Here is a 17,801-nt window from a genome sequence, read left to right as displayed (position 1 = left end):
ATTTTTCCCTAGCATGTGGGAAAGCAGAATGAGACAATATCTGTGAATTCCAAGTGAGTGAGCATGTTTCCTAGGACTCCAAGTCAGAGGAAACCAGACCAAGTTCCCATCAAGTACACTTCCTCATGTGTTGAAACAAGAAAAAATGCCAGTCTTTATCACTATGTTCTTCCACGATACCGTGCTTACATTTGGCAAATAGGTTTCCGTCTTTACTAGAGTTTTCTTCCTTCTGCCCAAGATAATGCAAAACCTATATTTCAGCAGAACAGACTTTGAGTGAGGGTGGGAAGAGAACAAGGAAGAAGGACCAAGACTTTTGAGAATTAAATCCTTCCCAGGGGTGAGGAATCTGTGGCACCCAAGAAGACAGGAGAGGCTTGCTGCTCATAGTTCCCAGCTACATTGAGCCATGGGGAGCCAAGCAGAAGTTCACATCTCAGTAGATGCTTCTGCTCCAGTTGAGAAAGGCCAGAGCTGTTTTCCACACATCCAGTACACTCTTGTGGATGGGTAGCCTAGTTAAAATTCCATCATTTGTTGGCAGGGGTTGGGGGGTGTCTCTGACATGCTCTTACTGTCTCTGTTCACTTCCTTAGAGCTCCTGACTTTGGATTGGCTCAGCTCCAGCTGTTGCGGCTGCTTGGAGAGTGAATCATCGGACAGAGATTCCTGGGCGTGCAAGGCAAGGACTTTAGCTGCTCACTTCATGCTTTGCACCTCACCTGGGTCCTCTTGGTTCCAATTTCCCACAACCAGTAAGTCCTTGTCATCAGATCATGACAGGAAGAGCAGGTGAAGAAGCTGCAGTCCCATCATAATTCCACGCTTGTTTGCCCCTTGCTGTCCTGAGGCCTCATGACAGGGTCTCTCCAGGGCCTCTGTGGCCAACCTGGGTCACCTTCAGAAAGCCTAGTAGCGCTGAATATCCATATACCTGAACTGTGAGCACAACCTCATAGGAAGGGACGTAAAAAATGCAGAATAATTGTAAGGGTAAGTGGATTTACACCAACATACCTGATTGGCACACAGACACACACACACACACACACACACTCTCTCTCTCTGTCTCTTTCACACACATTTTACCTTTACCAACCCATTATTTTCACTCCCTATTTCTGTGTTATTGGATAACTCTTTTCCTAGTTGTAAATTTAGAACAATCATCTTACCCTTTTGCCTCACAAGAAAGTTTGCTTTGGAGGCAGGAGCTTCCGGGAGTGTGGTTTAGGGGTCAAGCACTTGCCCAGGAGAGCTGGCTGGGCCTTGTTCTCCCTGTGTGCTGGGGACTCTCACTGCCCCTCTCTGTGCAGAGCTGGAGGGTCAAAGTGATCTCAGGAAAGGAAAGCAAGGAGAGGTGTGGAGATGGGCAGAACAGGGAACCTCAGCCTAGGCTGTAGCCAAAAAAGCAGTCAAGGTTTGGGACAGCAGCTCAGAAAACGAACTTTTAAGGTAATGCTATGGGTTTCAGACCTCAACTCCGTACTTTCAGAGATAGGTAAATTCCTTGCTCCTTGGTTTCTTCACCTGTAAAAGTACCAATGACCTAGGCTACTGTGAGGCTTGAGTAATTATGAAGATGAACACTCAAAGTGCTCAGCAAATCTGGGATACAGTAACAAAGTAGCCCAGGTATGTTGGAGATAACAAATGGGGATCAAGCCCGTCATGCAAGGATGGAATTAAAAATGTTTATTTTGGTGCAAGGAAATTTGAATTTGATGCACCGTTTTTTCATAATGCATATTTCCATGAATTATTTGACGATCTAGAGCACCTTGTTTCTTTGCATTCAAAGGAAAAGGAAAAGGAAAAGGAAAAGAGAAACGTACTTATGAAAAATTCTTTGCCACTTTTTTGGGGAGAGCGGGGAGGGAACGGGGGCCTTTGGAATGGCCAGTTCTGGTTCTCCGAATGCAAACAAAGCACAAAGCGGACCCATTTCCTGGGTTGCCGGGAGCCCGAGGCTGGCAGGGCTGGAAGTTGCTAGAGGGGACCAAGGGTAAGACAAGTCAGAGGCATCGCTGGGGACATGCTGGCCTTGGTGACAATGCTCTGTTACAAAAATTAACTGAAGAATAAAGCAGCTTTCAGTGTCCAGGGAGTGACTGTCAATGACTCCGGCCCGATTCCTCTGTACCCTTCATAATAATAAATAGTTATCAAGGGTTATTTATGACTGATCTCTATTTCAAAGTAATTATTAGGTGTTTTACTTTACTATGTCATATATATTTGTTTCAATATTTGGCTACAATGTGTTTTTAATGATGCTTTTTCAAAATTTAACAGCATATTGTAGATTGTAATTTATTTGTTTATTTAAATGACTTATTTTATTTGAAAGGTAGAGTTACAGAGAGAAGGAGAGAGAGGGAGATATTTCTTCTGCTGGTTCACTTCCCAAATGGCTGCAATGACCAGAGCTGAACCGATCCAAAGCAGGGAGCCAGGAGTTTCTTTTCTTTCTTTTTTTTTTTGATAGGATTTTTAAAAAGATTTATTTATTTTTATTACAAAGTCAGTAATACAGAGAGGAGAGACAGAGAGGAAGATCTTTCATCCGATGATTCACTCCCCAAGTGAGCGCAATGTCCAGTGCTATGTCGATCCGAAGCCAGGAACCTGGAACCTCTTCCAGGTCTCCCACACGGGTGCAGGGTCCCAAAGCTTTGGGCCATCCTGGACTGCTTTCCCAGGCCACAAGCAGGGAGCTGGACGGGAAGTGGAGCTGCGGGGATTAGAACCGGCGCCCATATGGGATCCGGGCACGTTCAAGGAGAGGTATTGTTTTCAATGCTGAGTGGAAGATATTGTTTTTAGTGATTTAAGCACAAGTGGTATGTAGAAGTTAAGGATTAACGTTCAACTGTGATTTGTTCCTTTGTGTGATAGCACATATTAGAATGACGTAAATTAGTGAAAGAGAAATTAAAAGTGAGTTGATGAGAACACTGAACAGTAGTTGATGGATGACTAAACTAGTCTCAGCTTATTTCCATGTTTATGAAATTCTGACTATGGCCACAATTACATGTAATTACACAATTAAAATCAAGTTTTAACACTTTTTAAAGATACAGACTTTATGTCATTACAATGGAAAATCATGCATTTGTGGTATGTTAATAAAGATTACATGTTAAGGTATGGGCAAAGGAAAAGTTATTTTGAGGGACAGAGCATCTGACATCACTGTAACTTTTAGTTTGTGGACATTCCCAGGAAACGTTTTGGATGCTGTTGGGGATTTCCTTTCTACTGGATTTGGACAACTTCCTGCTATTGTTCACAGGAAGCAGGCCACCCTATAAAAGTTGGGCAGTTAAAGCAGTGTTCAGAGGTCCTGGGCTTGGCTGCATCAAACTGTTAGCATAGCACAGGACAACGGGGTGGCAATACATCTGAGAAATCTGCCTACCAAACTAGTGCTTCCCAAAGTGGTAAGTACAGAATTCGCTTCAAAGGTGGGCTTGGGCTATGAGACATGGATTATTAATATCGATGAATGTGCAAAAATCTTTCCTGTAAAAGATTTCTGCAAGTGCTATTGCATTTTTTTTAAAGATTTATTTATTTTATTACAAAGCCAGATATACAGAGAGGAGGAGAGACAGAGAGGAAGATCTTCTGTCCGATGATTCACTCCCCAAGTGAGCCGCAACGGGTCGATGTGTGCCGATCCGAAGCCGGGAACCAGGAACCTCTTCCAGGTCTCCCACACGGGTGCAGGGTTCCAATGCATTGGGCCATCCTCCACTGCTTTCCCAGGCCACAAGCAGGGAGCTGGATGGGAAGTGGAGCTGCCTGGATTAGAACCGGCGCCCATATGGGATCCCGGGGCTTTCAAGGCGAGGACTTTAGCCGCTAGGCCACACCACTGGGCCCAAGTGCTATTGTATTGTATCAACACTTGTCTTTTTACTTTGACATTATGAAAATCTTAAATTTTGTTCAGGTTAGTGTTTATGAAGTACACAATGGTTGAGGTACCAGAATCCCATCCCCAAAGTCTTAGGATGCTGCCGTACACATCATGGTTGACTCATTTGAGTATCTGGCTCCTGAGGATTTCCTTCTAAAATGAATTTTGTACTTTCTTTTTTTTCTCCCCAGAGAAGATTTTCAGATCCAACTTTGGTGAAAAGAACCGATTGTGATGATGGCCATGCATTTTCTCTCTGCTCTCACTTTTGGTAAGTCAGGATCATGAATGAGACCATGCTAATAGACTAGGCTATCATCCTAGTACTGTTCTTGTTTGGGATCCGAGTATTATTCTTTGTGCAAGGCTATGCTGCGACTTGCCTGCTATTTAGTAGCATTCCTGCCCTCTGCAATATTCCACCCTTGGCAAGGGGCAATTTTCTTTACTTCTAATAGTCTCTGAATGCAGTGTTGGTCACAAATAATCTGTTTCTCAGAGGCCTGGTGAGGATTAAACATCTTGGCTCAGACACAGCGCATCACACAATGCTCAGTGATCTGAACTGAGTGCTCAGAAAAGCAGTTATTTTGACTTTTCAATCACAAAGTGAGTATATTATTGGGCTATGGTGGCTGCTGTGCTAAAGTATCCAGTGGAAGGGCAGTCACAAGAGGCAAAATAAACGCTAGTTTCTTCCTACATACCTCTTCTTATTTTAGAAAAAATTTTAAAAATGTCGTTGGAAGTCCAGACTGTGTCAGAAATACAGCAAAAAGCCTGGCTAGCAGAATTAAACCGTAGTGATACTAACCTCTACCATTCCTTTCATGTTTCTGCCCTAGTGCTTCTCATTCAAGAGAGCAATACCTGGTCTTACTACTTCTCTGGAGAAAACATGACTTATGATGAGGCCAGTGCTTATTGTCAGCAAAAATGTGCACATCTGGCTGCCATTCAAAATAAAGAAGAGATTGACTATTTAAATTCCATATTAGACTATTCAATAAGTTGTTACTGGATTGGAATCAGAAGATTTAACGATGTGTGGATCTGGGTAGGGACCCAAAAACCTCTCACTGAAGAAGCCAAGAACTGGGCTCCAGGTGAACCCAACAATAAGCAAAATAATGAAGACTGTGTGGAGATCTACATCAAGAGACCCAAGGATACGGGCATGTGGAATGATGAGAGATGCAGCAAGAAGAAGCTTGCCTTGTGCTACACAGGTAGGAAGGTTGAAGCAGTAGTCAGAGGCAGTTCCACCCTCTGGGTCTCTTGACAAATCTGTAGCATGCACGAGTTAGTCTCCACTGTATGTTTGCAAAGAGAGTGTTTAAAATCTTTTGCTTAACTGTGCAAGAGTCTGATTTTTTTCAGTGAATGCAGGCAAGAGTGTCTGTCTATGTTCTATGGCTATGTAGAATGTATATTCTCATCTGTAAGGTGTATTTTGGTTACTGCTTTATTTATTGTAGGCTATCTGTCTTTAGTCTATAAAATTTTTTCAAGCATAATGCCAGTGACAGCAGTACTCTGAGGTCTGGATGGACCCTCACAAAAAAAAGTTCGAAACAGATGATCCTGAATCCTCACAGTTGGCATTTTTAAAAATATCTGGCAGCTTGAAGCATTAGTAATATGTGTGTTGCATAGTGTGGATTGTAAATTCAATGCAACTCGTTATCAGCATGGTAGCAACCCTCCTCCTCATGGATCGTGTTTTCCACAGCTGCCTGTACCCAAGCATCCTGCAGTGGCCATGGTGAATGTGTAGAGACCATAAATAATTACACTTGTAATTGCTACCCTGGCTTCAGTGGACACACGTGCGAGCAGGGTGAGTCTTGTCCTCACCTCCTCCTTTGGCAGAGTCGGCATGTGCGCCCTTTTCCTGGTGTGTGTGGGAGATGATGAAGTCAGATGCATGTGGGTTTAAGTCCTACGTTCAGTCATTCATTGAGTTAGGGTATCTTGACAAGGTAAGAAAGCTCTCTGGGTCCCAGATTTCTTGTTGTAAAATGAAGATGAAATGTTGCTGACTTTGTAGCTTTACGGTTACTCAGTGTCTGGAATGCAGGAAATAACTGTTTCCAGTGTTCTTCTCACCTGTATGGGGTAACAGATAAACAGACCTGATCTCAATGTTGTTTTTTCAGTTGTGACCTGTGAAGCTCAGGTTAAACCTCAGCATGGGAACCTGAATTGTATTCATCCTTTGGGGACCTTCAGCTACAACTCTTCCTGTTCTGTTGCCTGTGAGGAGGGCTACTTGCCAAGCAGCACGGAAACCACGTGGTGTACATCTTCAGGACAGTGGAGTGCTCCCACTGCAACCTGCAACGGTAAATCTTCGAAGCGCACAGGGCATTGGCTAGCCCATCCATCTTTGTCTTCGCTTTCTGTTCAATTTGTAATGTTTTCAAAACTCCAGGGGAAGTTCTTCTTGTGAAGTTTTAAATAATCAACAGCCAACATATTGGCAAATCTGATATATGCTTGGGGTGAGATTTTTATTCTCAGCCTGGCTATGACAAAAAGACACTTTCAGTCTCTTTTTTCCTCTTTCAAGTCTATATTTTTGAACCTGAGTAACCTTGAGGTCCTTCCATGATAGAAGATTAAAAGTATTGGGCACGTCAGTATTGTTCCTATCACAATCCATCACAAGTACTGATGTAGAATCTGTTTTTTGTTTTCATTTGTGCCTATGTGTTACAATAAAGCATATCATAGCCTACCCAGCCTAGTCAAAGTAAAAATGTTAGAAGATGAAAACTCAATAACAAAGAGGGAGAGCTTTATTGTGGTTGTGCACATCCCCAAGAATTGACATAGGACTTCAGAGTCTACTCTCTGGAAGTAACTTCCTTACCTTGATCTAAGTTTTAAATTCAATAGAAAGCAAATGTATTACTGTTCTGTAAAATTTATGGTGCTCTTTCACATCCCCAGTGGTCAAATGTGATGCTATTGGAAGGCCTACCAATGGAGATGTAAAATGTTCTCCAAGCCAAGAAAGCTCCCCATGGAACACAACCTGTGCATTTGACTGTGAGGAAGGATTTGAGCTACAGGGACCCCAGAGCCTGCAGTGTACCTCATCTGGGAGCTGGAATGATGAGAAGCCCACATGTACAGGTAGAGTTGCTCCACATCAAGATTTACTGTAAACATTCTTTTCTCAGTTAATTCTAGAAATGGCCAAGCCAGACTGGCTAATGGGATGTGTCCAGTGGGTAGTAGCTGTATCTTGTGGCATTATCCACAAGCCTCAGGATGGCTCAAAGAGCTGTAGCCAGTATGTGAAGGTAGTCTTGCAGTCTCTTCTTGAGCCTTCCATTTCTTGAAGTGCAGTGATCTTCAAACTTGGGCAGTGAACCTGAAACTAAATGTCCAACTTTAACCATAGAAATCAGATTCGCATATTTACGATTCACATCATTTTAAGCTAAAGTTTGTCCAGGGAAAGGAATGTATGCTTTGCTGATTTAACTGTGCTATGTTAATAGAGCTTGACAGATATTGGTATAGAATAAATAGATTTATTAATCTAAAACAGATAGCTTTAGAGCATTTGCAAATAGAAATAATTAAAACATTCAATGAATCTAAAATGTTTTCACCTCTTTCTTTTGAAATTACCATTTTAATTAATGGTAATGATGCTATATCAAACTTGGTGTCAGTTACAGAGGAGTCTTGATATATACATATCATGAAATTTACATCATCCCAAAGCAAGAGAAAGAATATTGCAAGTAAGCCCCTGTCTTAGTAGGCACCAGTATTACTTGACTCAGCCATCATCTAGAATGAGCTGCAATGGCAAAAAGCCACAGCACCAAAACTAAAATGCAAAATAGATGAATTTGATACAGCGTCTTCATAGCTCCTTTAGTTTTTGTGCTACCTTTAGGCATTTGGGATCCAAAATCTGCTTTCTTGCTGCATAAAGTCTTTCCTTTGACCATAACTTTCATGCTTTCACATGTCAGAAGAACAATGCTTAGGAACCATCGTTCCTGTTCAAGCTATCCTTTGATGTGTGCCATCATCATTGAAAGGATTAGAATGTGACAAAACCATAGCCAAGTCGCTTAGGGATTAATGAAAAATTCCAATTCTCTGATCATTGTTTTGTCCCAAGTGAACTGGACTGACTCTTCAAATGCCCAGTACTCCCCAGTTCCACAGCAATATTTTCTGATTCTCCATTGGAAGTCACAGCTTTCCAATGCATAGGCTTGTTCAGCCTAAAGCAAGGCTACTTGAATTGCCTTCTTTATGCTTCTGGAAGTTTGCAAAGTACATCCAGCTGTGAATTCCCCTGTGAGCATAGATTGTATTGGACACCCAAAAGTTGCCAGTGGTACTCCATAGGAGAGTAGGACAATGAGAAGCCAACACGTGAAGGCATAGTCTTGTTTATAAGAGGAAATTATTGGTGAGCTTGGGCATTTGACTACCTTGAGAAATCTTTTGCTTCTCATTGCAAACCAAGCTCTGATGTTCTGCTTCTTGGTTTCCAGCTGTGAAATGTGATCCTGTGCAGACACTGGAGAATGGCTTGGTGGACTGTGCTCATCCCCACACTGGGGAATTCACCTATCAGTCCTGTTGCACTTTCAAGTGTAAGGAAGGCTTTGAATTACATGGACCCACTCAACTCAAATGCACATCTCAAGGACAGTGGACACAGGAGCTCCCCTCCTGCCAAGGTAAGGTTGAGGACAGACTTGTGGAGTACAGGTGAAATGCTTCCTAATTTCCTAAACCTACATTAGTCCAAAGGGCTTGATCCTCATTTCCTTCATGCTGAAAATCAAGCAGTGCTCATAAAATACCTTGACCTGTGACCCTTAAGCCAGTTTAAAAATTGCAATGTATTTTTTGTAAATACTATTCATGTGCCTGTTATTTGCAGCAGTGCAATGTCCAAGCCTGTCTATTCTGGGAAAGATCAACACGAACTGCAGCAGCGAATCTGTGTTTGGAACTGTGTGCAATTTTACATGCCCTGAAGGATGGACCCTAAATGGCTCTTCTGTGTTGCTGTGTGATGCCACAGGACACTGGTCTGGGATGCTGCCTACCTGTGAAGGTGATAAATTGCTTGATGATGATTGTCTGGGGGGACTAGAGACAGTATGAGTTGTTTGGCTGTAATAGTTAACTGCCCCTATGTCCAAAGCAGAAAACCTGGTAAGATTAACAAGTTGATAGATGTTTAGCTATACAGAAATAGAGGGGAAAAACTAAGAGGTAGTGAAGTGAGTAGAATTCTGACATTTGGTAAGAGATGATCTGGGAGTGAGTAGCAGGAGTGACATTGGAAGGAGAGAGAGAGAAAAAGAGAGAGATAAAAGAGAGAAGAGACTAAGGTGGGCCATGGTTTTTATGAAAGAGCTTGATCAGTTAGAATTCAGTCTGGCAGTAGTGAGATATTGGCTCAAAGGTAAATGGGAAAGATTTCAAGGGACTCTACTGTCATGGTTGTGCCTCACAAGGAACTAGATGACTCTTCTGCTCTTAATAATTGCTGTATAGAGACAAAGGTCAAGTGGATAGGACAGAAAGATTTTGAAATCGGTTCCTTTCATGATGGTTTTCTCCTTATTTTCTTAGCAGCCATTGAGCCTGGTATTTCCCTAGCAGTTGGACTTTCTGTTGGTGGAACCTCCTTCCTGACATTAAGTTTATTTCTTCTTTGGTTTCTGAAGTACTTTCGGAAAAAAGGTGAGGGATTTTTGAATGTGCTCCAAAAATGCTGTTTATCTATCTATCTATCTATCTATCTATCTATCTATCTATCTATCATCTATCAGTACATCTATCTAATGAATGGCAGTCTCTCTTGCAAGTTTAAATAGTAAGCAGGACATATTTATTAGACAAACACTAATAAACTGACGATAATTAAGCAGAAATCTTAGGGAAAGAGTACAACTCAGAGTGGGAAAAGCTTTATGAGATATTGCAATGATGCTGCCCAAAGAGGTGCCACTTGCATTGAATTCTAGGCTGTCCCTGGAGTAGTGCAACAAGGCTGCTATGTTCAGTGTTCTAACGAAAATGAATAAGATGCTTCCGAAAGAGATGGCTTGGAACACAGATTGAAATATCCCATAAGGAATTTGTAAATGCTTCTTATAGCCACATCCATGATTTGTTTAGCTTATAGATATTTTAAATTTTCTGATTTAAATTCTCATGTGTTCAGAATGGAAAATTTCGTGTAAAAATCCAGACTGTGAACTCATTAAAGATTGGAAGGTGAACCCGACAAACTGAGTGTGCAGCATTGCTGGTGTTGGGCAGTGGCTGTGCCCTTTGGAAGGGTGTGAACTTTGCATTTTACCATTTTTTTGCCCCACCAAATTTGGTTGTAAGGCCCAAGGGCATTGAGTTTGTAACCCTTTATGAGTCATGTCACATTGTATCTGGATTTGATTTGTTCTCAAAAGTTATTTAAATTAATGACTTTCTTTTTCTTGTAGCAAAGAAATTTGTTCCTGCCAGGTAAGCTGCATTCCAGTACAAAAAGCATGTTATAAATCTTCTACACATTATTCTCTCTTCATGTTGAAAACCAATGCTTTACTTAGTATTTTCATGCATTTTTTTGGCAGCTATGCAGCCCTTGAATCACAAGAAAGCTGCCCAGTGCCTTCCAACCTCATTTAAGCTCCAGAGCATCAGGTGAGATCTTAAAATCAGGCATGGCTATGATGCAGGCTCTTGTTTCCGCTTGGACTCTCTAAATCTGCTGATCTCTAAGGAAGGCATCAGCATTTGCATGGTATTTTGAAATAAAAAAAAATTCATTTCTTTTCAGAAGAAGATGAAAGAAACTGAGATCTGGTTTCATGGAATCATTGTGTTTGTAGAGGATGAGAGTGACAATAGTCACCCCTTTACGGGACATTATTTCTAGGAACTGTTCTAAGCCTGAAAATGGGGGCAGTTACTGAATTTTGCAGTATACAGACAATGTAAATGAGGCATAGAGAAGTTAAGTAACTGCCTAACCACTGGAGTTAGTCAGCAACATAATCAGGATTCAAATCCAGACTGCCTGGTTTGAGATGATTTTATTAACCAGTTAGCTGAGCTTTGTGGGAATTTGAAAGCGTTGTATTTCCCTTAAACATTAAAAAATAATGTGTGTGTGTGGTGTATATGTGTGTGTGTGTGTGTGTGGTGTATGCGCATGCGTGTGTGTGTGAAGGTTGAGGATTATAGAAAAATTAAGCAGGAAATACAAAGAATTTCTATATATGTCCTCACTACACCCTCTAATGCCCTCTATTATCGACAATTTGTGTTAGTATGGTTCATTTATTTTGTAATTGGTGGGTTCAAATCAACACTTTATCGTTAAAATCTGCTGGTTCTATTAGGACTCACCCTTCTTGCTGTACATTATACAAGTTTTGATGACTGGCGGATGATACATATCTCCACTACAGTGTCATACAGAGTACTGTCCTAACAGTTCATGTTTGGACTACCCTCATGAGCATGAATACAGCAGTCTGGGCTAGCATGTATATTTATTAATGCTTCCAGTATATTTCGTGTGATGTTAACATGCATGTTTATGTTTATAGGAATAAGAAGCATATCCAAGAACCTAGAGCAATATGTGAAGATGGCAGATATGAAGAACTTCCTTATGGTCTTTAACCTTTCTCATCTACTGTAAGCACTGCCCTTACAACAGGGCTATGAGAACCCTTGATTTCAATGGACCTAAATACAGTAAAACGGCCATCCTTCCACCAACAGGACTCAGAGTTCTCTTCTCTGTTCTCAGGACCAAGCATTTGAAGGCTGCTCAATGAAAAGTTTAGAACAAAGATGCAGGGACCAGGGTCTGGAACCTCAGTGTTCCTTTGCTAACGCTGTCCTCTGCTCAATAGGCAGCAAATTGGTCAAATATTGCATTGCAACTTGAAAAATGATACAACTTAATGGTGCAAGGTGCAAATTCTACTTAATGCTCTATGTAAGAGTTACTAAAAACAGTGGTTATCGTCTTTATCCCTATGGGATTCAACACGTTTTTTGAAGTGTTCTTACAGCCTGCACTCTTGCATAACCCTTAATCTGGTAGAGGTGTTATAGGTAATTTAAAATTTCTAACATATTGTGGACTGTAGTAGGAGAAGGTATTTACCCTAGATCACCACCTCTTGGTTTATTAACAAAATCTGATGCTACATCCATAGCAAATTTCTTTTAAAAAAGGAAAAACATTGTCTTCTAGGATTACATAATGTTAACCAGACTGCAGTTCAAATGAAAATATATATATATATATATATATATACATGTATATATATATATATATATATCTGTTTTTAAAATATGGTAGTAACAGGAGCACAGAAACTTAGTAGAGAGCTTGCATATTGTCAGCAATTTTTTTTTCAGAAATATGTGTGCTTTTATGATTGGAAAACATGAGACCAAATGTTCTGATGTAAAGAAGGTACAATTTTATGAGTGTCTTTGTTGAGAAAACATGTTGAGATATGGTGTGCTTTGTTAGTCCACAGATATTTGTCCGATGTGATGTGTAAACAGGTGTTCCTTGTATATTCACAAGACTGGACAGAAATTCACAACATAAAAGTTCTATTGACTTTGTATGAAATGAAGATGTGTAGTTATAATTCCCTAGTTATTTTGTATTGCATTTTAGGCTTTTCTGAAAGAAAGGAAATGTTGTGTGAGCATGCTTATTGATAGACTTCCAATGCCTACAGAATCTCCAGCTGTCAATCACTCTCAATGAGGTATTTTGGGTTAGTAATTAACAAAGCTGCCCAGCCTCATAACTGTGGATAAGAGCACACGCTTTCCCATGCTTTTCTGTGTGGAGAATAAAAGTTTCAGAGCAGGGCTGGCTAAACATTAACGATAACAAAGTCCACGATAACCAGGAAAGTGTGGTAGGTATCACAGTGGCAGAGGAGTTTTTTTCTTTGTTTTTGTTTTGAAAATCAGATTAACTCTGGGAAACAAGAGAGAGTTAAAAATGTATAATTGTCTCTGGTACTACCGGAGATTGGTTCTAGGATTCTTTGTAGATAGCAACATTTTGGATACTCAAGTCCATTCCATACAATGACATAATATTTGAGATGTAATATCTATAGCGCATATTCCCTTAAGCTTTAAGTCATCTCTACATTATAATACCTAGTGCACTAAAAATGTGATGAAAATATTCGTTACAATGAGAAAATTCTGCAGGCATTCAGCACACACACAATTAAAAATATTTTATATCCATGGTTGGTTGACTACATGGACATTAATCTGTGGACACTGAGGGCTGACTGTGCTGGGATCATGCTGCCTATAGAATGAATTCTTCTTTCCTCTGAAATGTTCAAATGGTATAAATATTTTACATGCAGTATCATAAATAATTGTGTGAATAAAATATACTCTGCACTTGGGTTTTAACAAGTTATTTAAATTATGATTTAAAAGTTGTTGCATTTATAAAAGTATGTATTTAAGCTTATGTCAGGCATATTGTATTTAACTTAGCACTACAGAATTTGACAATAAAGGGTCATATTTATCTCTGTGTGTAGGCTTGTTCTTAAAACATTGTACTGGCAATGGTTATTGGGGTCTTTCCTCAGCTTAGTATAGAAAGAAAAAGTGGGAAATTGGTTGCAGACTGAGAAGTTTTATTTGCAAAGTGAACAAATGAACATGAACAAAAGATGGGTGTATCTTGAATGGAGAGCAAGATACTGGAGTTACCAGAAGTGTCAGGGTTTGTTTGTTTGTTTGTTTGTTTAGAGATTTTATTTATTGGAAAGTTAGATTTACAGGGAGTGACAGAGAGAAAGATCTTCCAGCCACTGATTTACTCCCCAAGTGGCTGCCACGGTCAGAGCTGAGCTGATCCAAAGCCAGGAGCTTCTTCTGGGTCTGCCACGTGGATGCAGGGTCCCAAGGCTTTGGGCCATCCTTGACAGCTTTCCCAAGCCACTTACAGGGAGCTGGATGGGAAGTGAAGCAGCCAGGACACAAATAGAATCCCGATAGGTCCAAGGAGCAGACTTTAGCAACTGGGCTACCAGGCTAGGCTAGTGTGTCTTAGGTTTTTAAGGGTTCCTGACTCCTCCTTATCTGGGCAGGAAAATGTAGGAGACCTTTCCCATTGGTATGCTCTAACCAGTTAGCGAATGGCTGGACAATTCCTGTGTTGCCCTCTTGAAGGCATTATTTTCCTAGTCACTTGGTGAGACAAACAGGTGGCAAACAAATGGTAAGTTTCTTGACAGGTACACGCATGGGGCAGTAAGATGGTGGCTCATGGAAAATGGCCTCACAAGGTTTCCCCAGAAACTTGACACAGCATTTTAGCAGGCTTGCATGATTTAATTATTTGGATGAAATACACACACCATAAAAATTTCCCTTTTAAAATGTACAAGATTGGGAAAGGCTCTTATCCTTGTGGTGAACAGGCAAATGGAAACTTTCTCTCCTCGAGTGTGCTTCTATCTACAGATGTCTCCTGGCTTCTTAAATTAAAACAAATCAACCAATTAATCAAATTCTACAGCATCGTTCAATTGCCAGCACTACCTCATTCCAGAAGGTTTCTATCGCCTCCAAAAGAAATCTTACAGCTGTTCGCAATTACTCTTCATTCTCCCCTTGGGCCACTATTGATCTAATTTCTGTCTATATGAATTTTTCTGTTATGGACATTTTGTGTAAGTAAAATCATTCACTCTGTGACCTTTGTGTCCATCTTAGCATAATGTTTTCAAGATTCATCCATGCTAAAGTGTTAGTACTTTCTTATAGGAGGAGAGACAGAGAGGAAGTACTTCCTTGTATTTTTTTTTTTTTTTTGAGAGTATCCCGTCCTACTGTCCAGCAACCCATAAGATTTCCAGTTTCTCCACACCCCGGCAGACACTTGCTACTGTTTCTAGTTTTGCTTTTCTTAGAGGGTATGACTTGGTGTGCAAAAATAGGCTCTTGCATTGGTACTGTAAAATTGCCTGAAACTTGTCGGTTATTCCAGAAGATCATTAAGACCAATGAAACAAATGCCTTATCCTGGAGTCTTTGCTTCATGTCGGTTTCAATTCTAAGTTGCTTGAGTTAACCTGCTCTTCCTTGATAGCACAGACATCATCTGTTTTCCAAGAACAGTTCTAGAGTAGTTTTTTTTTATCACTCCAAATATCTATCTTTTCTATTTTGAGGTAGTGTCAGTCCCAGAATTGGTGTGTATCACATTAAAAATTATGAAGAATTTTTTTGGTCAGAGTTAGCATATTTGAAATGTCTGTGAAAAAAGCTTTGGCTTTATTATCTAGATGAAGAATTTGTTACTGTAGCATCCTGATGTGTGAGGGTGAGTTTGACTTTGATTTTATGCTGCATCGAGGCTTATAATAATATATTTTTGCTTTTAAAAATTTATTGAAAAAACAGATCAGATTTATGGAGAGAAGGAGAGACAAAGATTTGCCATCCATTGGTTCGCTCCCCGAACGGCTGTAGCGGTTCCCATGTGTGCTCGTTGGGTGCTGCGGCCCAGTTTAGCATGGTCTGCCTTGCGTTAGCATTTTTTTTCCAAATTCATTTTTTTATCATCATTTTTTTATTAATTATTTTGCATTATGTGACAGTTTCATAGGCTCTGGGAATCCCCCCCACCCCTCCCCACGCCCTTCCCCCATGGTGGATTCCTCCACCTTGTTGCAGTATTACAGTTCAAATTCAATCAAGATTCTTTCTTTGCAAACAGATACCAAGCATAGAGTCCAGCTACTTATTGTCCAGACGGATTGAACAGTTTCTTGGGGAGACTATTTAGCTGCGATCAACCCCAAATGGTTTTAATATTTCTCCAGTTATAAATCACTGCCAGTCTCGCTGCTGACAGCTCGATGAGGTCGTTGCAGAGTTCACTGGTTGACACAGTCCATCATAGAGTCCCCATTTGCCCTGTTTTCGTTGCCAACATATATCTGAGGTGGTTGATTGACCCATTCCGTCCTCTGTCTTTTCTTGGCTAGGGTCCTGAGTCCAGCTGTTCATCGCCAGAATCAGCTTGTAGTTGCAATTCCTGGGCTGGTTCTGTTTTCAGACCCGACCTGCACTGCACTGGAACCAGTGCAGGTGGTGTTGCAGACCAGGTTGGCTCTGCCCAGCACGTACTCAGCACCTACATCAGCCAGTGGCAGGTGCAGCTTAGTCAGGGCGACCCACAATGACCCCCACCAGACCCGGCCCCTATCCTGGCCTGCCTGTGTGTATAGCAGACTAGTCCAGTCTATCCCACATCCCATTTAGCCCCCGTTTTTGTCGCTGGGTTTAAAAGCTTAGTTCCATTCTAATTTATGCTTGCCCCAGCAGGGGCTAATTTGCTCAACCAGGCTTTTCCCTGGTCCAGCCCCCATGTGGCGCACAGGTGTTGCATCCCTGCCTAGTGTGGTCTGTCCCCTACCCAGCCCACATTCTCCAGTGGGAGCTGTTGTCCGGAGAGGGGACCAGCCACTAAATCCCCATGCCGGCTCTGCCCTCTCCCTTCCTGGTTCTCACGCATGCTGGTTGGGTGCTGCAGTCAAATCCAGTACAGGCAACCTCGCCCTGACATTTCCATATTGTGCACTGGTTTTGTCGCGTCCAAGCCCGGCCCGACCCACACTCCGTTCTGGTGTCTGGATTTGCCAGTGGTTGACATGTACTGATTCAGCCTGGTCCGCCCCTGTCCCGTGCCAAATGTATGCCAGTGGGAAACTTTCCATGGCCTATTCTGGGCTGTTTCCTATCATGCTTCTTGCGCTAACCTGGAGGGTCTGTATCCTACCAGAGGAGTTGCCCAGGCGCCTCCCTCTGGGCCTCTCCCATTGCCAGATTTTGCGCATACCAGGGGGTTTTTGAGCCAGCTCTTGTCAATTCACCTCTTGTCCTGCTAGGAACAGTTTACCTTAGCATTTGCCAGTGGGTGCTGTAGCCTGGCCTGCCCTGACCCACCCCCATTTCCAGCTCATGCTGGTGGGAGTTACAGGTAGCCCTGCCTAGGCCTGTTCCTAACCACAGGTCTTGTACATGCCAGGGGAGATTGTTCTTCCACATGGGTGAGCCCACATACTCCCCCACAGATTCTGCCCCCAGACCTAATTCACTCATGTGCGCTGGGTTCTTGTCATGGACCAGCCTCACATTACCTGTTCCCTGTTCTGACTCTCACTGGTGGGTTCCATGATCTGGCCATGCAAATACAGTGGCCTTGTGCATGGAAGACCCTCAGAAAGTTGCTCCTCATCTGGACATGAACCCCCAGGTTCCTTATTGCCCCCACCTGTGCCATCTCTCAGACAAAATGTAATTCCATACCACCAAGTCCCCAGAGTGCGCTGTTGGGTGGCACCAGGGCTTGGCCCAGGATCATGAGCAGGTGCCCGGGGCCTCCCCTTCCCTGGAGAGTCATGCTGCCTGGCTGTTTGCCCCTGTGCCAGTCCAGAAAACACCTAGGCTGGAGGGCCTGGGACCTTGCTAGGCCTCCTCTCCCCTAGGGAGTCATACCTCTTTTTTCATGAAGTTTTGAAGACCCCTCATACACATGGAATCTCCTCCCCCTCACCTTAATGGAAAGTTTACTATCTAATATTTCCATAGCCTAGATTTCCTGGCAATTATTTGAAATAAATACAGTAGGTATCATTGTAGGGGATGAGCAAAAAGGGGATAAAAAAAAGGTGGGAGTGAGGATTTAAAGGAATAAGAGTTGGAAAAGAATACAAGGGGAAATCACAAAGAGACAAAAGTCACAGATATTGAAAAAAAAAGTGTGAGTTCTGGATCTGCC

The 17,801-nt window shown here is 41.8% G+C and overlaps 2 protein-coding genes across 2 annotated transcripts in view; both read left to right on the top strand.

The window, feature by feature from the left end:
• The window catches only part of LOC131478190 (E-selectin-like), a 52,075-nt gene extending 40,388 nt beyond the window's left edge, over positions 1–11,687 (top strand). Inside the window, exon 12 of the mRNA XM_058656326.1 lies at positions 11,545–11,687. The gene's annotated coding sequence lies outside the window, so the exon portion shown is untranslated. The remainder of the gene's footprint in view (positions 1–11,544) is intronic.
• Positions 4,134–11,620, top strand: LOC131478186 (E-selectin-like). Its single transcript, XM_058656321.1, has 10 exons — positions 4,134–4,202; positions 4,777–5,160; positions 5,664–5,771; positions 6,091–6,276; positions 6,887–7,072; positions 8,464–8,652; positions 8,859–9,079; positions 10,432–10,453; positions 10,564–10,633; positions 11,545–11,620. The coding sequence occupies exons 1-10, from the start codon at positions 4,166–4,168 to the stop codon at positions 11,618–11,620; spliced, it is 1,479 nt and encodes a 492-aa protein (XP_058512304.1). The 5' UTR covers positions 4,134–4,165.
• Positions 11,688–17,801: the final 6,114 nt, after the last annotated feature.

This window comes from Ochotona princeps, chromosome 2, assembly GCF_030435755.1.
Source record: "Ochotona princeps isolate mOchPri1 chromosome 2, mOchPri1.hap1, whole genome shotgun sequence".
In the NCBI taxonomy this organism is placed as follows: Eukaryota; Metazoa; Chordata; class Mammalia; order Lagomorpha; family Ochotonidae; genus Ochotona; species Ochotona princeps.
The sequence above is the reverse complement of the archived record's forward strand: the minus strand, read 5'-3'. Positions and strand labels throughout refer to the sequence as shown.